Source organism: Xyrauchen texanus, chromosome 50 (assembly GCF_025860055.1).
Source record: "Xyrauchen texanus isolate HMW12.3.18 chromosome 50, RBS_HiC_50CHRs, whole genome shotgun sequence".
In the NCBI taxonomy this organism is placed as follows: Eukaryota; Metazoa; Chordata; class Actinopteri; order Cypriniformes; family Catostomidae; genus Xyrauchen; species Xyrauchen texanus.
The window spans coordinates 19,101,061-19,127,952 of NC_068325.1; the positions used below are offsets into that span (position 1 = coordinate 19,101,061).

Below are 26,892 nucleotides of genomic sequence, written 5' to 3' on the forward strand. Positions count from 1 at the left end.
AGGCTATTCAACTCCGACACCAAAGGAGATGACTTCAGTGGTTTCAGTGCACAGGACGAGGAAGATAGTGACCAATGACTTTCTTGGTAGGCTACTGTTTACTGCAAATGTTTTATTACAAGCCGTGTGTGGCAGCGGGGGCGTGGTCAAGCGCCCGTCCGGAAGAGAAAAGCTGTAAAGGCGCTTACACCTGCGCTAAATTATGTCTAACACCGGTGTCTAATTTCAAGTGCCCTGCTTCACGTGTCCTTCTTGGGAAAACTGTCACACGGGCACCAGTGTGACAGTTTTCAGCAGGGCACTTGACGTTCCAGGTAAGGCTTTTAATGGCCACAGCAATGTTTACAATCAATTTTATAAAGTTTCTCAATTCTTCTATGCGCCAACACTAGACTGACGTGTGTCACTCTCTCAGCTCTGTGGCTGCTGCCTTTTTTATGCCGCTCTCCCCATGCTTACTGAAATTAGACACCGGTGTTAGACATAATTTAGCTCAGGTGTAAGCGCCCTTACCGCTTTTCTCTCCCGGACGGGCGCTTGACCACGCCCCCGCTGCCACACCGTGTTTTGTTACAAGCCGTGTTTCGTTAAAGCCTGAGTAAAGTTAATTTGTTTCAATGTACCGGTAGGCACCTGCGGCTTATAGACAGGTGCGGCGTATTTATGTTCAAAATAATATTTTATTTAAAAATCAGTGGGTGCGGCTTATATTCAGGTGCGCTCAATAGTCCGGAAATTACGGTATATTTATGCATTTGGAGGAGGCTTTTATCCAAAGCGACTTGCAGAGCCCTTATTACAGGGACAATCCCGCCGGAGCAACCTGGAGTTAAGTGCCTTGCTCAATGACACAATGGTGGTGGCTGTGGGGTTTGAACCAGTGTCCTTCTGATTACCAGATTACCAGTTATGTGCTTAGACGACTACACCACCACCAACATAGTTGAGAGGATATTACCTTTTCTAATATTTTCATCATAAATGGTTGGTTTGAAATCGGTCTGTAATTAGCCAATTCGCCAGGATCAAGCTGTGGCTTCTAAATAAGTGGTTTAAGTCACATTTAGGGCTCGGTATCGGCACCTCACAATTTGATACATATTGCAATATGCATATGCATGATTCGATTTATAGTGATACATCACGATATCACAATTTGAATTGGATTACTGGTCAAGCATGGCCGGCTACAGTGGTGCCGTGAACTGGATGGGAGGTTTAGGGGGTGAGTGTAATGGGAGCCAGCTGGTACGTGATAGCTGTGCGGTATATGTAAACCACACTCCCCTGGCCACAAGAGGCGCCCTAGCAACTGACGCTAGAGGCTGTAGCCTTTAGCTTCCTCATTAGTGCACCCGCCTCCCATTCTGACTGACGCCGATTTGAATCTCGCTCGGAGCGGGTCGAGCAGGACCGGTCAAATAGACATCTGGGTGATGTACGTGTGCTATCAGGGTAGCAAACATGATTTCAAGTAAATATAATTTCAGATCATTAAATTAGATATCATCATTATTAATATAGCGGCAATATATTAGCCATTAATAACTTTCTGCTGTAGATATTGGCCATTAAAATCGGACAGTAATTCGTTATAGTAAAATTTTAGCAATATGTTTCAGGCTGATTTGGTGTTAACGGGACGTGTGAATTGGTATGTTAAGCTTGGGTCACATGGCTGAATTATAGGTGCATTTTTCATTCGTTTGTGTTGAATGTATACGTTTCTATATTCTCAGTATGTCTATATTGGATTTTCAAATGAAACCTCGGTTTTTAATAGCTACTGTATCTAAACCCCTTTAGCTTTTCCATTTCAGCCCATCATTTTAAATTTAGGATGGGCACTTTTATGGGCACACTCAAAATAGTCGCCTGTTAATGTTTTTTAGATCTGCTGTATCAAAGATATACTGGGCTGGACCAATGTCTGTAATAGTTACATGGTGATATAAATAATGGTCCGGAAATAATTGAAGACTTTCTTATAATAAGTAACAGTTGGGGCCCATAGATCCATTTGAATTGTGGAGTGGGAAAACAGTTAAAGAAGCTCAACATCAACAAGTTTGCTGGTAGCATGAGAATTTTAGCCAGTTAACATTATATTTAAATACCATCAGCATTAATATTTATCAATTCCCAGCAGATCTTGGCCAAATCTGAGCTGAATCAATCGTTTAAAGTGAACTAGCATGTTACTCATTTACAAAACCTCTCTGGCTGTACTCTCAAATAGTAGTTTGGAGTATTGCTTTTTAACATTGGCATTGGCATCTTCGACTCCATGGTCCTGTTTTGGATCTTCTGACACTCTGCAGTTTGCCTTGGTATGTCTCCCAGAATTCCATGTGTGTGGAATGTCTTTGAAGTGGCCCACCCTGTAGGTGCTCTTGCCGTTGAGAGGCTTGAACCTCGGTTCGGTGTCTGCTGCCTGATGACCTCTTGTCTTCCAGGTCATGTATCTGAACATTTGCCATGTAGCATGTGGGCTTTTCCCAAGAAATTGGCATTTTCACAGGCGTCAGGTCATTGGTGTGTGACAATCTTCTTGAAGATGATGCGTCATTAAAATGACACATTCATGAGAAAGAACTTTTTAAAATTGTAGTTAGTGATGCACCAATGTGGAATTTCTGGGCCGATACTTATAACCAATTATTCACAGCTCATTGTGGTACCGATAACTGAGCATTTTTTTAAAACAAATAATCTTTTAACATGGACCTGCTAGCTATTTCCTTAAAAGCTACTCATTTGAAAAATGTGTCATTTAAAAGCTTGGAATTTGGACTTGACAGTCTGACTAACTCTTAATTGCTGCTATTTAAGGTTTGGCGGATGTAACATGAACCAAAAATGTGCCTATGTTACCTCTGGCAATATAACCCATGTTTCATTTAAATACTTCCATTTAGTTGCCGTGAACTTTTTGATACTATTTAAATTGTACAAAGCAACACTTAAACTTTTTATTTTGTAACAAATCAGTGCTAACGCTTAAAGTTGCTGTCAGCGATTTCAGCCATTCTAGCCGTTGGATTAGCCAAACTCCTCCTTTCCAAAACCCTGAACATTAAAGATACCAAAATGAGCTTTTTTTGAGAGTAGAAACGGTTGTTAAAAACAACAGATGCTAAGTGGCGCCCTCCGCTGATAACTGTTATGAACAACATGGCATAAAAATGGCATTAAGCCTCAATAATTCACTGCAACTATATATAATTCTGTGAACACGTGCAAAATGATTGACAGGCAGAAAGCATCGTTGCGGACCACGGACACATTTTTGTTTGCTTTTTACAGAGTCTAGAGCTGCCACAGAGACAGGTGAAATATCTTACGACACTTATTTCAGTAGTATCTGTCAGGGAGTAGGACGTTTTTTTTACAGTGTTATAGATACGACTATTTTAACCCTTACATACTTGGGTATTTCTGTGATCTTGTTTGTAAGACTGAGTCAGTTTTAGCTCCGTATCCTCGCTTTACCGTGTCGTGATTTTCCAGGACGTGAGCGGTACGTCCCGCCCTTATTCCAGCTTACAGGGGCTATAATTTCCACATTAATGGATTCCGCTAACCCGTAGGCTTGTTCAGACTTCACATCGTCACACCTCTTTTCAATATTCATTGACTAGAGATTCATAACTTGTTTCTTTTATTGACACCGTTCTCCATGTTAGGTTGTGGCCCACAAATGAGGTTGATGCCTATTACAACATGCCTGAACAATCCGATCTGATGAGCCCATTGCTGTTTGTATCCATCCAGCTTTATCTGTCAGTGATCTCATGCCATAATGTCTCTGTCAAACCACGCTAGTAATGCAGGGATCAGTACGCGTTGAGTTGGGGCCCTTTCAGCACATATGAGAGGAGCTTAGAGTGTTTGGTAGATTCGTTTACGCTACCTGATGGGTTAAATGTATTTTGAGAACAGTCAAATGGCTGAAAAGGTTCTTTTGAATGTTTACGTTTTCTGTTTAATTGAAGATTTGTTTGCCAAATAAATAAATTGATTTCATGAAATAATTATGTGAGAAGACTGTGGGAGTGATGGGTTAATTTGCAGATACCGATAAATAAGTTGGTGGAAAAGGCAGATAACCGATTAATCAGCCGAGAGTTAAAATTGATTAATAGATAGATCAACGATTTCTTAATCTTCCCTTATTATGATGGGAACAGACACTGAGGCTACAAGAGTCCAAAATGAATAAAATCCCATAAGCAGTTTTTTGTGCTACCAAAATTCCAATAATAACCAGAAAAATTACGATTTGGTGCATAAAGTTGGATTTTTAACCATAAACAAGCCTGAAGTATTCTGGGGAATTTTATTTAAAAGGTACGCTATGTAACTTCTGGGCCTCTAACGGTTAAAGCATAAAACTGGAGGTTACTCGCGGAGGAACATTGTTTTGGAAATTACGTGAGTTGGGCTTCGACTCTGCTCTTCTGCGCGGATTAATCTGATGGTTTGAGAAGTAACCATGGTTACAGGTGATCAGCTTATCAGAGCGAATGTCACTAACGACAACAGAACTCGCCCCCTCACCTCAAAAAAATACATAACGAAAGTAAGAGAAAGATGGATATCCGAAAATATGTCTTATGAGCAGTTCAGTAGCACATCTTCCTCTGTTGTTTTGACTTATTGAAAAGCGTTGTTTTAAAATAAATTGCATTCCAAAAGTTACGCAACGATGACATTAGACATAACGATTGCTAGTCATATCGGATAAAAATGGTGGAAACTATTATAACATAGCCAGCAGGTAACCAAGGTAGTAACTGGTGTAGAGATTGGCATTGTTAACAGCATAAAAGTTCAATTCTTTTCCATTGTCCGTCCTTCCTCAAATGAAACTGAAAGCACTGCAGTATCACAATCCATAATAAATGCCCCATTATAGACGCCATCTAACGAACTACCGCGCTAAGCGAGCTATCTGGCTCACCATTGGTCCAATTAAATGTCTTCGCTGTCCAGCAAGAAAAACTTTGTTTTAAATCCTTTCAGATCCATGTGTTTTTGCCACCTATGAAAAGCCAATCCAATGTTGTTTCGTGTTTTATTATGAGTTCTTTCACTTTTCCTTTTTGCTTGCCGACTCTTCACAGTATCTATATTTTGAAAATGGTGATTCCCAAGAGGTTTGCCTTTTTGGATGATCCATGGTCAGTGTTGCTACAAAATATCAGCTTCAAACTACTACCGCACCCATGACCGCACATATACATGCGCTGTATCATCCGGATCCTTTCTTTACGGACATGACGTAAACACACACTGACGAATGGCGAAAGTAAACAATTTCCCGCCAAATCCGTCCCGACGGGTCTAAAACGTAAATAATTATTATATGCTTAATTTAGTGAGTTGGGGTGAGGCAAAAACATGGTTTGTAAGATGGATTGTTTATGTACTTGCTCATTAATGAAATTTAGATAATTTCAACAAAATAAATCTTAGTGTAGCTTTAAAACTGATAGAGACTCTGCTCCATTACAATGCTCCAAATGCAAGTATTTAACAAATGAAGCTTTTTATAGCCTATATATTCACCAGATGAGGTTTATTGTTGAGGATAAAAAAAGAGGAATAAAAATAGAAAACTATCGTAAACTAATGGCATATTTATTTGCAGATAACTGCACCGATTAATCGGTATAACCGATATATCGGTCTACCTCGACTAACTAATGTAGTTAGCTTATGTTAACAAATACAGCCTTATTGTTACGCAATAATCAGTGTTTTGTTAAAAAGTCAAATGGCTTTCTCAACACATTTAAATTCCATAATGTGATGTAAATAATGTGGGGCGGGATTGTTTCAGTGGCAGAAAAAGTTACAAAAACATTGTTTTTAGAATAATGTGCAATATATAAATTTATTTAGAAAGTAACATTTTTAATTTTAAGCTGTAAATAAAGAGAAACGCAGCAGACGAATAACAATACGAACTAATTGAAGATGTAGAAAACTAAACTAAGGTTCTTTGTAAGAAGAGCCAGTGATGTGGCGCCCTTGGTGTTGATTTTAGACAGAGTATCATATAAAATAATTTAATAGGTAAAGACAAGCTCCATTTTCTTCACTGAACAACATATCTCGCTGGGATTTCAATCAATGTGTGTGGCAGAAGCACATGTGCCTCTTTCCTCAATTACAGAGCCGTAAATTTTAGTGATATCCATCTTTATTCTGCCAATAAACCTTTCAACAAGGTTAAGGGGGTGACGTTAATTTGTTTGACTTTCCGGGTAAATTAAATTAGGATGGTTTCACCCCTCTCCCTTCAAATAAACAGTGTTAAATAGTCGAGGGGAAAAAGAGATTCCAAGGCGGTCAATGAAAACGAGCTTTAAACACCAGGAACAAGTTTTCATCGCCTCTTTGATGGGATTGTCAAATCTGATTGCGGAGAAATGGACTGCACAGAGAAGTTGGAAGTGTACCAACAGGGACCATTTTTTTTATTAAAAAGTTATTTTCTAAAATGGCAAGCTAAAAAAGACTGCAGAGACTTTTTTGCTGAGAGAATTATGACATTTTTATCCAATAGTGGTGCACCAAAATATAAATTCTGGGCTGAAACCGAAAATTCAGGACACTATATTAGATTATAATTAAAATAGACTAAATTGGCTTGTTTGTTTGTATTTATCTGCAACAAACACAGGTGCAGGTGTCTAAGACCTTTTTAGCGTAAATCTATCATCCATCATCATCAGCTGCCGCTTACATGTAATTAAACTAGAATAACTTTTCTGTTAATGGACTGAAAATGGCATTTTATGGCAGTTTTGGCTGAAAATGTTTGGTGGACAAGTTTAGCACATCCCTATTATTTAATATTTGTGATCTCTCTTTTAGTTTGTGTTTTTGCTCAAAGTATGTTTCTGGCTCAAAAGTTAATTGTGTAACATCTACCCTACCAAACATAATTGCACAAATAACGGCTATTTTCCCCAAAAACTCCCATCTGCCATTGGTTTGTCAAACAGGGAGTCCCAACCCAAACTCTCACCATTGGTTGAGCTGATGTTATATTGGTGCCAGTATTGGTGCACTTCGCCTTTTAAACAAAGCAAAAACTAGGGTTGGTTTGATTTGAATTTATGCGCATATTATTTTAGACCACATGCACACTAATTATTTAGTATTTCTGGTATGTTTACGTCTCTCGTCCACATTAGAATGGCGTTTTCCTCCACCAAAAACTGAGAATGCTCTCCGTAACTGCATACTTCGATGTAAACTATTACATCAGCAAACCCAAAACGAGTCGTTTTCAAACGAAAGTGGATTAGTGTGGATGTGGCCTTAATTGTATGTCAGGTTTTGGTGCCATTTAGCAAGCTAATTCTAGCAATACTAGAACGTTTTTAGTTTGATATTTATTCAAAGGCTTTAGAAGAGTTTTGTGGCAAACTTAAGTTCTGTCTTGTGATTTTACAGGAACTGAACTGTGCTAACTGTGCTTTGCTGTGTTCTCCGCTTGAAAGCTCATTGCCTTCAGCTAGCCCCATTAGGAGATGGTTGCAGGTGAATAATTGGATCATACTCCAGCAAGACGCTGTCCAACCTTTGTTGTTCTCGTAAGCTCATGTTGAAGGGTAGTTCTTTACTCCTTTAATTGGATTGTTGTGTTTAGAGTGTCTATTGGATTTGGTCCATCTGTTTTTGTCTTTGACAACACGCGAACATCTTTGCTCTTAATCGCTCCTCCTACAAAAGGAGTTACATGGAAAGTCACAGCTATTTGTTTTTATATTTTGTTATCAAGAGACCGATGTAGCTGCGTACACACTGCCAGCGACTTTGTCGCTGCAAGTCGCCAGTGGCTGGCGGTGAAGTCGCTAGTGGGTGTTCCCACTACTGGTTGCCTAATAACGTTTATAAATGACATTCACGGATGTCATTCCATTGCTGTTGACAGCTAATCTCTTTTCTTGCCACTAAAAACAAAGCATTTTGGAGGGAAAAGACTAAATATAAATGGAATCAGTACATAAAATGCTTTATATCAAAGATGAATGAGAAAGAAGGCGTGCTGTTTGCCATAGCGGCTGTTTATCTCCGGCGAAAATGCAAATGCCGGTCTTTCTGGGTCCATAAAATCCCCGCGATCTCAGATACACCTTTCCACGCAGTATTTTTCTTAAAAATGTCCTTGTACGTGGGGAGAGACATATCATAGAGCACTGGGAAATTTCTAACAGCAAGAATTAGCCTTTCATCCGTCTTGATAGAGAGAGAGAGAGAAGGGACACGTGAGCTCTCCCGTCGTCTCTCCTGTTGGCTGTCGCTTCCGTTAGTCGCTCCAAAGTTGAACTTTTCTCAACTTTGTCGCGTCGCTGGACACGCCCACATCTAGCGCCAACGGTCGCGACAGCTCGTGTCGCCGGAAGTCGCTGTGCTCGCATTGAAAATGAATGGTATTGAGTCGCTGTTGCGCGCGATGTCGCTGGCAGTGTGTACGCACCTTGTGTTCGGTCTCACACTTTTTACTCCACTTAATATTTCTCAAGATTGGTTTATTTTTGAAAGTCAGTTTCTGTATAGACTAAAAATCATTCAACTTCATTTTTTAAGAAATTGTGTTTAATAGTGGAATTCCTGGTGAAACACTACACTACCCATGATCCAGAAGATAATTCCACCAATCAGAGAATCACAGTGAGCAAAGTGTGCCAAAAGAGCTCTGTAGCGATCGTCCATTGCCATGGCTCAATCGAGTCGATCTCCCTACACACTCAAACTACTTATTCATTTGTATAAATCTGAATATTTGCAATAAGCCTAAAACACAGTCTTTCTATACTTATGATAAACAACTTTAAATCAATAGTTTTAGATTTCCCATTGTTTTTCATTTGATTACGTCAATCGCAATGCTTCATGGGATTGTAGTTCATTCCCTCATTATAGACTTTTAATTCATGATTTCTTAAATACTTTTTTGCTTCAAATCAAAGTTTGTAATGTTGTGATTCATCTCGGTGCTGGTTGGTTTGGTCCATGGCTAAGAACTCCTTTATGAAGGACTTTATGAAATACCTACAGAAAAAATGTATGGGTAAAAACACTTCCAGAACCAAGATGGCTGAATCAGTGGGTGGGCACTGTTGCACTCTATTGCCAAGGATAAAGGAATACAGTTCCTTGAACACACATTGGCCTTCTGTGACAACATGCCCCAATTACTCATCCTCTCTATTTAAATTCCTTGGCATTGATGGTGTAAACCAAGTTAGAAAAGAGAACATTTCATCCATTGGGCTGCGTTCCCCACCCGAGACCAGAAACGGTGTCTTTGTGGCTTTGTGTCTGTGCTCTGCTGTCAGGCGGCACGTAGTCCCAGAGCTTTTCTTGTTTGAAGGGAGGTGAGAGAGTTCACTGTCATTTACTGTTTTGTTTTTCTCTTTTACAACACGTATTCTCACCCGTCATTCCTGCCTATCACACACACACAAATACAATGCACGGCCATGATAATCCGTCCCTGTACGCATCACCAATTGGCTGCTTTTACAGAAGATTTATAAGTGTCAACATCCAACTCGGTCATCTTTTATTGCCTGCTTGTTTTCATCCAGTCCAGTTATGCATAATGTTCGTTTGGTAAACTTAGAAAGATGGTCCAAACTCTTGAGGTGTTTTTCTTGAGGACTTTTAACAGTTTTAATGTCAAAATGAAAATTAATTCGTGACCCATTTTACTTCTAAATCGTTACATATTTCCATGTGAACAAGGATATTCAACAAGACAAAGTAGGGCGGGACTTGATTTTTTTCAATCTCAGATTTTATCCATCTGCCATTGGTTTGTCAAACAGGAAGTCCCAACCCAAACTCTCACCATTGGTTGAGCTGATGTTATATTGGTGCCAGTATTGGTGCACTTCGCCTTTAAACAAAGCAAAAACTAGGGTTGGTTTGATTTGAATTTATGCGCATATTATTTTAGACCACATGCACACTAATTATTTAGTATTTCTGGTATGTTTACGTCTCTCGTCCACATTAGAATGGTGTTTTTCCTCCACCGAAAACTGAGAATGCTCTCCGTAACTGCATACTTCGATGTAAACTATTACATCAGCAAACCCAAAACGAGTCGTTTTCAAACGAAAGTGGATTAGTGTGGATGTGGCCTTAATTGTATGTCAGGTTTTGGTGCCATTTAGCAAGCTAATTCTAGCAATACTAGAACGTTTTTAGTTTGATATTTATTCAACGGCTTTAGAAGAGTTTTGTGGCAAACTTAAGTTCTGTCTTGTGATTTTACAGGAACTGAACTGTGCTAACTGTGCTTTGCTGTGTTCTCCGCTTGAAAGCTCATTGCCTTCAGCTAGCCCCATTAGGAGATGGTTGCAGGTGAATAATTGGATCATACTCCAGCAAGACGCTGTCCAACCTTTGTTGTTCTCGTAAGCTCATGTTGAAGGGTAGTTCTTTACTCCTTTAATTGGATTGTTGTGTTTAGAGTGTCTATTGGATTTGGTCCATCTGTTTTTGTCTTTGACAACACGCGAACATCTTTGCTCTTAATCGCTCCTCCTACAAAAGGCGTTACGTGAAAAATCACGGCTATTTGTTTTGTTATCAGGAGACCGATGAGTTGGGTCTCACACTTTTTGCTCCACTTAATATTTCTCAGGTTTGGTTTATTGGGAAAAGGGGGGTGTTCTGTAACAAAATGGAGACAAGCGGTTAGAAGGGAGGAGTTGAAAAATAAAAGGGCTTGGTCATATCAGCTGAATAAGAAAGTAATTTAGAGGCCAAGCAAGTTGTTATAGTATAAAACCTGCACTAATGATTTGTACACACAATTTTTGCGAAATGTTATTACACCGATCCCAAACCAATGAGGTTTTTAAGGTTAATGCTCTATTGAGTTTTAAATCAACAAATCTGACTTCCCTACCCTAAAACTTAAACCTAAGCCATAGTGTCAGAAAGCTAATTTGCCAATTTGAGATGAAAACGCAATCGCTGAAGCAACCATGTCATTTTGTGGTGCTTCTATAACACTTTCAGATCACGCGTCGACTCGCATGCTCTTCACAACTCGTACCGGTCATTTGTATCGCAAGTGCAATGCTCTATCAGTTGAGCTACTGCGCAATTTAATCGCGCATGTACAAGCTTGTAAATGTAGTCCACAAGGAGGTTACCCCATGTGACTCTACCCTCCCTAGCAACCGGGCCAATTTGGTTGCTTAGGAGACCTGGCTGGAGTCACTCAGCACACCCTGGATTCAAACTCGTGACTCTACGAGTGTTAGACAGCGTCTTTACTCGATGAGCTACCCAGGCCCCCATTTAAAATTTTTTTAGCTAACGAAAATATTTGACCAATGCTAGTTTTCTTTTTTCAATCATTTTTGAATTGTAGTGCGAATTTATAATGTCAGATTTGGTTTCGTTCTTTTGCAAACACCCGTTTTTATTTTTTGTTACAATAAATGTTTCCGTTATTCTAAATAACCGTTTTCGTTAACGATAATATGAAAACTAAAGTAATTTTTTCTGTAGCCTAATTGTTTTTGTTCGTATTGTAGTGCACAGTTACAGTGTCGGTAATTATTTTGTTTTTGTAATTGTTTCTTAATGATCGTAACCTCAACTGGTTGGCGCATTTCTGCTGTTGCATGATATTGACTGTCATACTGCCCTGCCGTACTTGATATTCATTCAGACAAATTTGTTTACCTTTTGGAATATGCAACATTTTGTCCATCCAGACCTGGGTTTGCAGACAGGCTGCACATAGACTTGAGTTGAAATGTTGGATCTGTTAGGTCTATTGACCAGACAGTGAGTTATTTGTGGGTTGAAGTTCTCTGCATGTTTAGTGCATGTCCCACCTTGCTTGGGTTAAGGACATACAGAATGGAAAAATCAACATGCTGCTGTGTGTTCGAAATCTTTTCGAAACTGTTTAACATCCAGGAAAGTCTAACGGAAAAACAAATAATGGAAATATTAGTTAAGCTCCTAGTCTCGGTGTAATGAATTGATATTTCATCGCTGTCTCATGCATGCTGCAGGTACACATTCTCAGAAACATTCATAAATGCATGAATAATATTGTTTATGGAGGGAATCCTGTATACAATGAAATCATTTAGCGCAGAGTTTGTCTTTCAGGATCGTGCACAGAAAAACGAATCTTTTTTTGATGTTTATTTCCATTCTGTTTGGTTCTGTCTGGTGTTTTTGTTGTATTCTGTTCTGTTCAGCTTTTATTCAATTCTATAATATTTTGGTCTACTAGTTTGTTCTGTTCAGTTCAGTCCGGTTAAATTTGATTCTTTTCTATTTGGTTCATTTAAATTTTGTGTAGTTCTATTTGTTTCAGTTTATTTCTATTTCATTTTATTCTATCGGTTTCAGATAATTTCTGTTACATTAAATTCTATTCTGTTCATTTCTTTTTTATTCTATTTGGTTCAGTTCAGTTCTTTTTGATTCTGTTCGGTTCTTTTTTGTTGAATTCTATTCATCTCCCTTCGGTTTAGTTAATTTCTATTTTATTCTATTCTTTTTCTGTTAATTTGAGATTGATTCTGTTTGGTTAAATTAATTTGTTTGATTCTGTTCTATTTCTGTTTGGTTTATTATCTATTATGTTCCATTTTATTCTATTTAATTCTTTTGATTCTATACTTTTCTGTTTTTTTTATACTAGTTTACTGTTTTTCAGTTCTATTTTTAGTTCTGTTGGGTAAGGGTTCAGTTAATTTGTTTGATTCTGTTCTATTTCTGTTCATTTCTGTTTGGTTTATTATCTATTATGTTCCATTTTATTCTATTTAGTTCTTTTATTCTTTATTTTGTTTTGTTTGATACTATTTTACTGTATTTTGGTTCTATTTTTAGTTCTGTTTGGTTCAGTTAATTTGTTTTGATTCTGTTCTATTCGATTTTGTTATTTTCTGGTAGATTTCTATTCGGTTCAGTTAAGTTTCTGTTTGATTCTATTCTTTTTCTGTTTATTTCTGTTTGGTTTATTACCTATTATGTTCCATTTTATTCTATTTAGTTCTTTTGATTCTATTCTTTTCTGTTTTGTTTGATACTATTTTACTGTATTTCGGTTCTATTTTAAGTTCTGTTTGGTCCTTTTTCTGTCCTGAATGATTACATTTGGTTCTGTTGAATTATATTCTGTTTTAAAGAGTTCATAGAGTTGACTCCATAGCACCCACCTCCTCTGTCACATTGGGTCAGTTTTGTCACCTACACATGAAAATTAAAAAATAAAAGCAAGCCATAACTGCTTGGTGATGAGCCACAGAGTGTGACTGAGTGTGCAGGTTTATGGGTTGACACAGGCTTTAACCAGCAGCAGGCAGTCTGAGCTGGTGGTCTCCAGATCAGACAAACAGCCCATTAAAGTGACCTGTCTCCTCCTGTAGACGCTCAGCCGCTCCTCTCCCTGCGGTAACTGCGTGGACATGTTCCAGACACTGCACGGGAGGGGCCGCACTGCAATGGCCATATTCATTTAGCTCCGTCTCGCCCAAACACTGCGCCCATCAGCAGTCTGAATGAGGAACTGATCCATATTGGCTTTTGTCTTCTTGTCTGTTTGCAGCTTGCTGCAACCCTTCGATTTCAAGATGGTGCGGAAGACAAAAAAATCTAAGCTTTTGCTGGGTTGCCACATGCAGGGATGGGTCACAAAGTCACAACTTTGGCTGGTCGACTAGTTGTTTATTGAGGGTGATTAGTTTCTCTAGAATCCTACTGTCCAACTGTCACTTAAAAAGTCGTTTTGTTGTGAACTCGCACGGCACAATTGGTTTCACAAGGCACAATGGGGAGGAGCTTAAACTATGACGCAGCGAAACATCGTAATAATCTACATATGATGAGCCTCTCGCGAGGGACCCGAATGCCCAAAGTATACATACTAGGGATTTTGGTTATTTTTCTACTCGAGTACTCGGACTAATTACAGTGTCAATTGAAAACTTTTTGTTAAAGGAATTGTTTTTTTTAGCTCTAAACTGTGAAAGTACTCTTGTGATTGCGGGCCACTGTGGACGAGCTTCTCATTGAAATATGACATTAATTTGGGTTGTTTCTCACCAAAAATCCATCATATACCCTCAGAAGACTTGGAATATGATGCACAAGTCCAAGGATTATTTTTATGATACTATTCGATACTATTCGACTCAACCCGGATGGCGGAGGACGAATCCCAGCTGCCTCCGCGTCTGAGACGTCAACCCGCGCATCTTATCACGTGGCTTGTTGAGCGCGTTGCCACGTAGACCTAGCTATTCTCCACGGCATCCACGCACAACTCGCCACGCGCCCCACCGAGAACGAACCACCATTATAGCGATCACGAGGAGGTTACCCCATGTGACTCTACCCTCCCTAACAACCTAGGAGACCTGGCTGGAGTCACTCAGCACGCCCCGGATTAGAACTAGCAAACTCCAGGGGTGATAGCCAGCGTCTTTACCACTGAGCTTAAGGCTATGGGCCGAAAATCCCCTAATTCCTCCACCCCTACTTTCTTTGGTAGAGGTATCGCATACAAAGTCTTCCACATTTCAGGGATAATATGAGTATCTAAGGAACTCTGAAAAATAGTTTGCCAAACAGGTGCAAGCTCTTATCTGGTCCTGTAGCCTTCCTCTGATTGAATTGTTTAAAAGTACTCCTCGCCTCTTCAACCATAACATCAATTCTGGAATAACCGAATTAATAATACTCATGATAGTCTGATCTGAAATTACCTTTATCAAACCTGGAGAAGAATTGATTCAGTTGATTTGTGAACTCTATCTCATTATCTGCTAATGAGTTCTGTGTGGTTGACAGTCCAGTCAACCCCTTCATGGTATCCCATACCTGTTTCGTATCATTACTTTCAAAAGCCTTTTCCAGTTTTGACTTGTGTACCATTTTCCTCTCTCCTTTTCTAGACGCTTTAGTTCCTTTTGTATCCTTCTTAAAAGCAATTAAGATTTCATAAAGTCTTTAAAGCTAATGTAAATAAACTCACCTTAACTTTAAACATCCACCTCAATAATCGACTGCTCAAGTGACCATCCTGACCCATCCCTAACTCTTACTATGAAATCCTTATCAGGTCACAAAATGGTCATTTTTAGCAAAGAAACGGCTCTATCGCCAGATTCTTGTTGTCTTAAAATCTGGTGTGATAGAAACGTGGCTGCCTCCGCAGGCTATGCTGCAGATTTGAGAGAAACAGCCAAACAGTTGACATGCCAGTTCCCATCTGGTTTTGGTGCAGTGTGCTACGAGAGGCATACCTCCGCGTCCCCGATGACCCGAGGGTTTTGTAGCTGCTTTTAGAAGCACTAGGAAATGTGTTCTAGTGTCTCTTCAGTGGTACACGCCTCCGTATTGGGGCAAAAGCCTTTCAGAGAGCGCAATTACACCACAGTTTATGGTATTTGATGTCCTCACTGTTTGACCATCCGTTTTTGCTCAAAATGCAGCTTTCATGTTGTTGTTCATTATGTGGAGGCCTGAAAACTTGCTCTCGCCGGTTCTGGTTTCCTAACAGATGAAGTCTTGGCTTTAGATCTGGCCTAGACTGACTTTGTTTCTGTATTTAGGCTAAAAGCATTTTTGCTGGCTGAAGACTAAATAAAAAGGGGTTTGTGTCGTTACTCCTAAACTGCACACTCAAATCTCCAAGAGAGTCTTCATACTGTTCATAAACTCTCCTTTATATTTGTTGGGACTGGAAATGGCAATTTATTTGATTTAATTAATTTATACATTTTTTTGGAACTGGGATTATTATTTATTTTCAAATGTATTTTTTGCATTGCCTAGATATTCAAGCCATATTATTGTCAAAAACACTTAACTTCAATCAGATATAACCAACTATATACTTTCTGCTTAATTGCATTATATATATATATATTTAAATGTGTATATATTTTGTATTATATGTGTAGAATATATATATATATATTATACATATACAGCTCTGGAAGAAATGAAGAGACCACTGCAAAATGATCCACTTCTCTGGATTTACTCTCTATATGTTTGTGTTTGAGTAAAGTTAACATTTTTGTTCTATTATATAAAATACTGACAACATTTCTCTCAAATCCCAAATAAAAATATTGTCATTTAGAGCATTTATTTGCAGAAAATGACAACTGGTCAAAATAACAAAGATGCAGTGTTTTCAGATCTCGAATAATGCAAATAAAGCAAGTTCATGTTCATTTTTAAACATCACAATAATGTTTTATCTTATCAATATTTGGTGGAATAATCCTGATTTTTCAATCACAGCTGTCATGTGTCTTGGCGTGCCCTCTACCAGTCTTTCACATCGCTGTCGGGTGACTTTATGCCACTCCGGGTGCAAAAATTCAAGCATCTCGGCTTTGTTTGATGGCTTGTGGCGATCCATATTCCTCTTGATCACATTCAAGAGGTTTTCAATGGGGATCAGTTCTGGAGATTGGGCTGGCCATGACAGGGTCTTGATCCGGTGGTCCACCATCCACACCTTGATTGATTCCAAGTGCTAGTTATTATTGCTAGAAGCATATTCAATTCTCCTTTGGGAATGCAAAGCTAAAAATAAGTTAGCATCTTATAGTGTAAACTAGGGTTGCGGTGTATACTGGCACTAACGAAATATCACAATGCCAAAAAATTTAAAATGGTATGATGTCATCTTGTTGTGAATTTCAGTACCATATTAAAGTATGCTGCCATTTTCAAAATGTAATGTGAGAGTTTTGAGATGAAATCAAAGACATTTTATAAATAATAATAATAAAGTCTGGATATGACCAAGTGTGATCATTAAACAGCAGAAGGATGTCATTTTGTTAAGTAATATACAGTCACATGTGCTGCGTGCACACACACACACACACCCACTCATTTACTTACACAAACGCAACACACGACCAATGCTTGATTTTCATGCAGTGTGTCCAATAGTATCCATCTGCAGTGTATAAACGGCTGTGAACTCTCAAATTACATTTTTCACCTGCGATTTCAGCTCATGAGTCACAGGAAATTTGATGTAACGAACCCTTCAAAAACAGGAAGAGCTTCAAAGGTCTTTATAAAATAAAAGTCCCGCTGAAATGAGAGCTTTATTTAACTAAATGCGTGAAATCGAAGACATTACGACAGTAAAGTATTACTACTGTATAAAAGTGTAATATTCAAAGCAGTCGCAATAATACTCATAATAACAATAATATTATATTAAATGGTTATATTATTAATATTATTATCTGTAAGCAACATCACAAAAGCAAGTGTACTGACTATCAGCATGTTGTGATTCAGCCATGGCAGCCTCGGGTAATCAGATTGTTTTCATTAATACCGTAAAGCTCTGTTGTGCATCTTTTAATTTTTTTGCCTAAAATAATTATTTATAAATTATACGATTTTCATTTGATCAAAGCTGTTCAGTATGTATTTGATTAAACACAATTTGGTCATAACATTTAAATAAAAACCTTTAACATGGAATCCAGAAAAATTAAAAAAGAAAAGGCATCATTTGTATCTATGAGACTATAATTTTCGGTGTAATTTCATCAAAAGTAAGTTGTTTTATTTTTTATTTTATTTTTTTTATTATTTGTTGCCTAAGTATCGATACTGAGGTACCAAGGCTGGTATCGTACCAAAGCCAAAATGTTGGTATCGTAGTAACCATGGTGTAGACAGTGGGAAATTGTAGTTTATGCCTTCATACTTGTTTGAGGCTAGTGATTAATACATGTAATTGTCGAATAAAGCCAAATTTAAATGTGTGAAATTTAAATATTAAGTGGGTGTTGAAGCATCTCGATGGCCTTGCAGAAATACTTCCCCAATTCTTAAAGTTGCTAGTTTTCTCTCTGACTATTTTAGTTTTAGTATTTTAAGACTGCCGATCTGAATGCATTTCAGTTGGAAGTTTCTGTATAGTTTTTGTTTTTATATATATATATATATATGAAACTTAACATCCTTTTGTGTTCCACCGAAGAAGAAATAAGTACATGAGGGTTAGGTAAATACTGACAGAATTTTTATATTTGCGTAAACTATCCCTCTAATGATAATTGCAGTGTCCCAGCCCTGATGTGGAAATCATATTTCCTTTGGCATTCTCTCAGTGCGTTTTTGTTCACGTGAGAGGCTATAGGCACATCCATTCATGTGCTTGATCGCTAACCGTCCTGCTTGCCTTACGTCATGGATAGCACGGCTCATTTTACTGCTTAAGTGTCCCCCTTTTATTTGGCCTGATCTGTGCTGTGGGGGAATAATTATTTTTTTTAACCTGCAGTCCCCCTTTGTCGGGCCCCTGTGCTGCAGTGTGGCCCTCAGCTTTTATGTAAACTCAGAAACGGTGCTTCTACAATGTCTTTGAAGCTGCGCGCACTTTGCCCAGATCTATTATAGGCCTCTCCTACTGTATTGCTTAAATAATGCTTTGCAACTTGGATGTATCCATTTGAACGCAAAGATAATTTTACACTTGTCAGCGCTGTGGTTGATGGGTGTTTATGATAAGCCCTCCCGTTGTGTTTTAGATGCTGAGTTGCAACCTAAACAGTCACGTGTGCCTTTATCGCAAGATCTGTCTTGATCTTCATGCACTTCTTGTTGCTTTTTTCAGCGCCTCTACAGATGCTGTAAAAGTTTGTCTTTGTAGATATCAATGTACTGCTGATCTGATGTTTATTTAAATGACCTGAAAACCCCTTGATTTTGAAACAGTCTTTGGGTGAAGCTCAAAAAACCTGTCAAGAGTTCAATTTCACCCCAAACTTTAAAGAAAGTTAAGCTTTTGTTAAGGAACAATATGTTTGGCATTGTGCACATTTCCTTCCTAATACTTTTTACTGTAATATAAAAAAGTTAATGTTGAAATTGTACAATAATGTATATAATCATTGTAGTTTTTTTCTAAATAACTGTATTATTTTAATGAGATTATACATTGAGGTAATGAGAATTTGGTGGGAAATGTGCTAAAATGTCATGAAGATAATGTCACAATGCAAAAAACCTGAATGGCCCTAAAATAGGCTATGTTTTGTTTTTTATTGGCATGCGGCAGTATTACATTTCTTAGCTGATACGGTATCGAATTTTGTCACCAGATCAGTTTTGCTTCGGAATAACCGTGCGTTCACACCAGAAGCGGCGAGAGCGTCAAAATTCGCTCTGGCTGCCCTGCCTTCAACGCTCGGACGCTCGTGGACGTAGTTGAAATAGGCGGCGACGTTTGTTCAGAATGCTTTGTTTTGTGAACTATATTTAAAGGGGCCGCAATTTAAACATCCAGACATGTCGACCATTTACTTTTTGCCGACCTATCACAAGTAGCGTATATCCTCATGAACTCTTTAAAATGTGAAAATAAGAAATCGATCGATGGCAGAAAGTAATTAATATTTTAGTTGTTTGTCATCAAAATAAAATACATTTGTAATAATAAGTGGTCTTGGTTGTTTTATATCCCTGTAAGCAAACAGGGACAGATCACATATTACCTGGAAACCCGCCACAGCAATAATCCGTTTCTCCTCCATTTTATCTTCGGAACAAACGTTTGGTGGGAACCAAAGTTTACACGGTTGTGTTCTCTAGACTTCGCTAGAGCGGAGCACTTCTATATTCCAATAGGTTGCCGCCGAACTGCGTCACAGCTCATTACCATAATGTTGCCCGCACTTGAACTTTCATCTGACGCCCACGCGCCCAAGACTCGCCGCGTCGCTTCTCGCCCCTGAGAGATGCTGGCTATCATTGAAAATCAATGACTTCCGGTCGATTTGACGCTTCTCGCCGCCTCTGGTGTGAACTCACAGTTATGCTTTCAAAAATATACAATGAGGTACAAACCTATTGTATTGTTCTATGGATTGGATTTGTTAAAAACATGATGGATCAAAATTTTAAGTGGGCCACAATGTAAATTAAAAAAATGCTAACTTTACGATAAATGTGGGGAAAAAAGGTTATTTTTGGGCTTATATATTTGTGATTCTTAACAATAGAACTCACATTTTACTTATTTTTTATTTTTTTTTACAAATTAACAAATTCATATTATGCTTTTTTGACATGCTTTTTGTTTTTGGATTTCATTTATTTTGGTGGGTACGCCAATTCTAAAAATGTTTGGAACGTATTAAAAATGCTAATAAAAACAAAAAGGACCCTTTGCTGAACACTACAGCTGCACATTATATGATGTTTTACCTTGTGAATGTTATTGTTTTTTTATAATGTACAGTCATTTCAAATCAGATGATTGCAACACGCTCAAAAATAGTTGGGATGGGCAGTTTAAGACTAATAACAATTTGACGAGTTGAAATAACAAGGTGATGTGAAACGGGAGATGTTAAACAGGTGAGGCAATCCTGTCATAGTATATCAGGAGCCTCCAAAAACAGCCGAGTCCTTCAAGAGAAAGATCATTCGAGACTTGTCAATTTTCCAACAGATGCTAAAGCAAATAATCCATCACTTTGAGAACGATGTTCCCCAAAGACAAATTAGAAGGATTTTGGACATTTCAACCTCTACAGAGCACAATATAGTTAAAAGATTCAAGTAATCTGGTCAAATATTGGTGTGTAAAGGGCAAGATGATAAACACTTCTGAATGTGTCCAAGACATCACTGTCTTAAAAACATCATCTGTAATGGATATCACGAACATTGGTTTGGGATTACTTTAGCAAACCTCTGTTAGTCAACACCACTCGCCGCCTTTAAAGACTTTAATACGTAAAGGAGAAGCCATACATCATCACTGTCCAAAGAGTCCTCTGGGCCAAAGAGGAAAAGGACCATCCAAGCTGTTATCAGCATCAGGTCCAAATGCCGGTGTCTGTATGGGATAGAGGTGTGTCAGTTCCCATGGCATGGGCCCGATACATCTGTGCATCCTTATTTTTGAATTATGGGTTGACATATGATATGGACATGTTTTCAAGAGATAAGAAAAAACCACTAAACGACATCTTAAATTTACCGTTTTTGCATCAGTACGATCTACAATCTCCTGGATTTATTTCTTATACTTTCTCAACTTTCTTCAAACTATTGAGTTAAACTTGGAGTTGTTTTTCGGTATCGCTAATGTTTCATCTCTAGCTCGATTAGCCCCATCTGTTACAGTCCATTCTATGGCGTTTGTCACTGTTTCGTAGCACATTTCTCAGTTAGCATTACTCTACCAGCTGCTTCTTTTCGGTATATAAAAGACCCCCACCACCACCACATCTCCAGTCCTGAAGCGTGGTGTAAACAGGCAGCAACTTACATCACCGCATTTACACCCATAAATCAGGGGTCTAAATGACGTCTGGGTATTTGCTTTCAGTCAGGCTGGGGCAAGAATGCTTCCCCACTTCATACAGACGATGAGCAGTTTTAGTAATTTAGTGAATAGGAAAAGGGTAAGTTTGTCGTGTGTGAGAACAGACGGGTAAATGAGGTCTCATGTGGTTACAAAAACAAGTCCTGTATCTGTTTACAGCCGATCTTGAAAATGTCAACCAACACGTTAATGCAGCCATGTCCTCATTTTTGTTTATCTGACTATCTGTGTTAGTTTCTGTCTGACTGTCTTTGACTATGATCTGATTATCTGACTTATATCTAAGCTAACATCAAAGTTTGTCTTAACAAACATTACCCATCTAGTTAAAAAACAATTCCCATAAAGTTTAACCCCTACCCCAAACCTAAACCTTACTATAAAGTCTAACTACTTGCCCAAACCTAAACCCAACCATGATTTTAAAAGGAAAATAAAATTTGCTGTACCATGGTAGAAAACATTGTGGTATTGTATCGATTTGAAATTCTTTAATTGATTAGTCTCTATAGGGATAAAAGTCGTACCTTTTTGTGCGAACCAAGTCGGATGATATCTTACGATTTCGCCATCTCAAACGAATTATTATGAGTTGGTATGAGACTATATTGCGTCTGTATTGTATCAATTTGAAATTCTGTATGTTGATTGGTTGGTCTCTATAATAATAAAAGTCGTACATTTTCGTAAGAGCCAAGTCGGATGATATCTTACGATTTTGCTCCATCTCGTACTAATTATTAAGAGTTATCATGAGACTATATTCAGCTGTTTTTTATCAATTTGAAATTCTGTATGTTGATTGGTTGGTATCTATAGGAGTAAAAGCCAAGTCGAACGATATCTTACGATTTCGCCATCTCAAACGAATTATTAAAAGTTGTCATGAGACTATATTGCGTCTGTATTGTATCAATTTTAAATTCTGTTTGCTGATTAGTTGGTATCTATAATAATAAAAGCCGTACATTTTCGTACGAGCCAAGTCGGATGATATCTTACGATTTTGCTCCATCTCGTACTAATTATTAAAAGTTGTCATGAGACTATGTTGCGTCTGTATTGTATCAATTTGAAATTATGTTTGCTGATTGGTTGGTCTCTATAGAAATAAGTCATTCTTTTTCATATGAGCAAAGTCGTGTGATATCTTACGATTTCTCCATCTCAAATGAATTATTATGAGTTGTCATGAGACTATGTTGCTCGTCCCGCCTTGTTTGTACTACAGACATGAATGATACCTCAAATGGTGAGGCTTGTTGAGGAGATGCTATTACTTAGCAGTTAGATGCGCTATTACTTTTTGCTAAGCTTTTTACATGGTGGACGATAAAAACCGCTGAAAAAATCCCATAGATTTTACCCTCAGTACTATTTCTCTGACGTAAACCGACTGAAGTGGCCAATGCATTTTTGTCTTGCGAACACACTGTATGTTTGTGCATGTTGGGACTTGTTGCTATGGAGAGACGTTGCCGTTTTATGATGTTTGCTCAATTATGTTTAGGGACCTGATGTAACCATTCTTGTGAGTCCTTTTGTAAAGTTAAAGTTTGGATTTTGGTTCCATTATGTCTCATTAATATGAGGGGTCTTCTGTTGTCCCAGTGTAGAAATGTCACTTTACTGACGTTACAAAATGATGTTTTATGATCTTTTATATACAATGATAAGGGTTTATCAAGCTCCAAAAAGGGAAAAAAACGTTATCCACCTGAATTTTGTTTGACCAATGTTCCTAAATCACCCATTTTTGTTCTATTTTGAATCTTTTGACATATCAGTTCCCTTACTAGTGAATTTGTGGGTTAATTTGTAATCTCATGATAAGATGAGGTAAAACTGACGTATCAGACCACAATGGGAAAACCATTTGCCCAGACTGCTGTCTGCAGAAAGATGGAGAAAAGCAGAGTCTGTTGTGATCAGTAAAGTCTTAAGGACTTGGACACCTGCTCATACCACAGATCACATGCTCTCTTTGTCTCCACGAGAAAAACATTGGTCTGAAAAGGTCTTTGTTTTACAGGGATTTCTTTCAGTGGAGATTTTGCTGCTAAGAATTTGTCTTGATCACTAATTTGCATATCGTTCTTTTTAACTATAAACTGAAATCAGATAATATATATACAGATATATATATATATATATATATATATATATATATATATATATATATATATATATATATACACACACACAACTGTATTTATTATTATTATTACTCTTTATTTTCCCCTAATTGTTTATTTTCATCCTTGCTTTAAGAATATATCTCACTCTATATATATATATATATATATATATATATATATATATATATATATATATATATATATATAGATTGATGCATAAAACATGAAATAACTATTTGCAATTGTGGTATGTTTAAAAATGTAACTTAATTAAACTCTCTGAAAAACAAAAGAGGTCTTCATAAAATGTAGCTTCTGCTTAAATATTGTTAAAATATTTTTACTGGAAAAGTAGACACACATACTGTTTAAGAACATTATTTTTGTATTGTATATCTAATGGTGTTTCTAGTACAGTGTTTTAAATGAATGGTCCACAGTGAATATTTTGTAATGATTTCAGAAGCGAAGAGGAACCCCCCTAACCGTTGAAAAAGCCCTGTGAGAATTCTTTTGATGGTGAATCAATGGAGCAGCTCTGAATGGAATTCTGCTTGATGTTTTCCATTAGCAGATGCTCTCTTGTTGAGAATCGCTGTGCTAATGAATTCTCTCTTCCTCGTCTCAGCGTGCACGGGGCTCGATTATGAATTAACTTAGAAAAGCAGCTGCGGAGACACGCTTTATGCATTACATAGTGTTGATAATCTGTTAGGACGGTCTGTACATGTAAATATACATGCTTTTGTTTTACTTAATATCTTATAATCAGGAAACTTTGTCTGACGATTAACTGTCATAGAAATAATTGTGATAAACAATTAAATAAAATGTTTTTGTTCAGCTTAAAATGCAAATACCTTAAGGGTCCATTTACACCAAATGCGCCCATTTGCAATGTCTTTCAATAGTTTTTCCATGTAAACATGCACTTAATGCACGTTTTTGACAATTTTTTTCAACACCTTGCACAGTAGCGTTGCATCAGTTAGCATAACGTCAACATTTTAAACAACGTACTTCTAGATGTCTGCGTTCGATTCTCTTAATTTCGCTACATCTAGCTTTTAAGCTCTTGTACAGGAGCGTTGCTTTATTTAACACCCTGACGGGTTGTATATAACCGCAACTTTTAAAAACGCGCTTGGAAATGTATGTGTTCGATTCTCTTCATTTCGCTGTCTAGGTTTTTAGCGCAACAGCGCGTTTTTGACCGTTGTGAATCTTTTTTTTCAGCATCTTGTACAGGAGCGTTGCTTTATTTAACACCCTGTCAGGTTATAACCTAAACTTTTAAAAACGTGCTTGAGAATCGAACTCTGACATTTCCATCATTTCGCTACGTATATTTTTTTAGCGCATAAACACATCTTTGACTATTGCGCCGCATCTTGTTTTTTTCAGTATCTTGTACAGGAGCGTTGCTTTATTTAACACATTTTCGTTTATAATAACCTAAACTTTTAAAAACACACTTAAAGATGCCTGCGATCTATTGTGTTCGTTTCGCTGTGTCTAGCTTTTTAGCGCAACGGCACATTCAGGTCTGAACAGCACCTTCATTTTGAACATGGAATCATACAAAAAAAATATATGAACTCCTTTAAAGGCTTTGAAAACATATTGCAACTTAGAATTAAATTATTAGTATATTTCAAGTTTTTTTTTGTTCATCTATACTGAATTTGCAACAACTAGCCATTGATATTATATACTGATGTTGAAGTTTTTTTACAAAGGAACCGTGTGCAAAATAAACGCCATCACACAGCATGCTAATCACTCATTCTCAATCATTTTTTCTCTCATTGCAGTTTGCCCCAGCATAGACATCCGCAACAATGGAACCAATCTGCGCGTTCTTGAGAACTGCACGGTAATCGAAGGCCATCTAAAAATCCTGCTCATGTTCAAGACCAGACTAGAAGACTTCCGTGGCCTCAGCTTTCCGAAACTAGTCATCATTACGGACTACCTGCTTCTGTTCCGTGTCTACGGCCTGGAGAGTCTCAGCGACCTTTTCCCGAACCTCACAGTCATCCGCGGCAACAACCTCTTCTTCAACTATGCCCTGGTCATGTTTGAAATGCTCCAACTGAAGGAAATCGGCCTCCGCAGTCTGACCAACATCACTCGGGGATCGGTGCGGATCGAGAAGAATCCGGATCTGTGTTACCTGTCCACAATCGATTGGTCCAAGATCTTGGATTCGGCGGAGGATAAATACTTAGTGGCCAACAAGGACCATCGGGAGTGTGGAGACGTTTGCCCAGGAACCATCACAGGGAAGATCACCTGCACCCAGACAACCATCAACGATCATTATGGTGAACGCTGCTGGAACCAGAATCATTGCCAGAGAAGTGAGTTGCGTTTTGTTTCTTCTTTCGAAGCTGTTGTTGTGTTGTAGCAAATCGGTTCTGAACTTGTGTGTCGCAACCCAAAAATTAGTTGCAGATCTGGTTGCGTAATGTCTTTTGTTGTTGATGTCTAAGGCAGTGCAGTCAAAATCTATGGTATTTTGGAGCAAGTCCATCTGAAACTCTATAAAGCAAGCCAAGTTAGGCAAACGTGGACAGGTTGCGCTACATGCGCTCATCCTCGAAAGCCACAAAACTATGCAAACTAAAAATAAATACAACCTAGATTACATTAAAGCTGATTTGGGACTGATTTGGGCACCTCTTGATGTTCAAGGTAAAATCTGGATCCTGAAGTAAAACCAATTGTGATCCACTGTTGTCGCGTGCAAGTGTTTTAGGGAAATGGTCACCATCAGTTCGGTTTTATTTATCATTAAAATGAGGCAATAGAGCCCCATTCCTTTTTATTTTTTTTTACTTACTAGTAAATCAAATTCTTTGCTTGAGGTATAAAATATTGCCTGCAAGTCTGTGTATTTTAAGGCTGTGGTCTCGGTGCCAAATTAAGGAGAGAAAAAAAAGTGATTTTGATTAACTTGTGGACCAATGGGTGAATCTTACAAAACCGGTCCAGAACATCTAGTTGGGGGTTTGGGTATCTCAGCGAGTATTGACGCTGACTACCACACCTGGAGTCGTGAGTTTGAATACAGGGTGTACTGAGTGACTCCAGCCTGGTCTCCTAAGCAACCAAATTGTCCCGGTTGCTAGGGAGGGTAGAGTCACATGGGGTAACCTCCTCGTGGTGGTGATTAGTGGTTCTCGCTCTCAATGGGGCGTGTGGTGAGTTGTGTGTGGATTGCAGAGAGTAGCATGAGCCTCCACATGCTGTGAGTCTCCGCGGTGTCATGCATGTGAGTCACGTGATAAGATGTGCGGATTGGCGTCTCCGAAGCGGAGGAAACTTGTCCTCCGCCACCCGGATTGATGC

The 26,892-nt window shown here is 38.2% G+C and overlaps 1 protein-coding gene across 1 annotated transcript in view; it reads left to right on the top strand.

The window, feature by feature from the left end:
• Positions 1-26,892, top strand: part of LOC127640914 (insulin receptor-like) — a 93,254-nt gene that overhangs the window by 4,745 nt on the left and 61,617 nt on the right. The window contains exon 2 of the mRNA XM_052123628.1: positions 25,353-25,901. Within this exon, the coding sequence (XP_051979588.1) occupies positions 25,353-25,901 (549 nt within the window). The remainder of the gene's footprint in view (positions 1-25,352; positions 25,902-26,892) is intronic.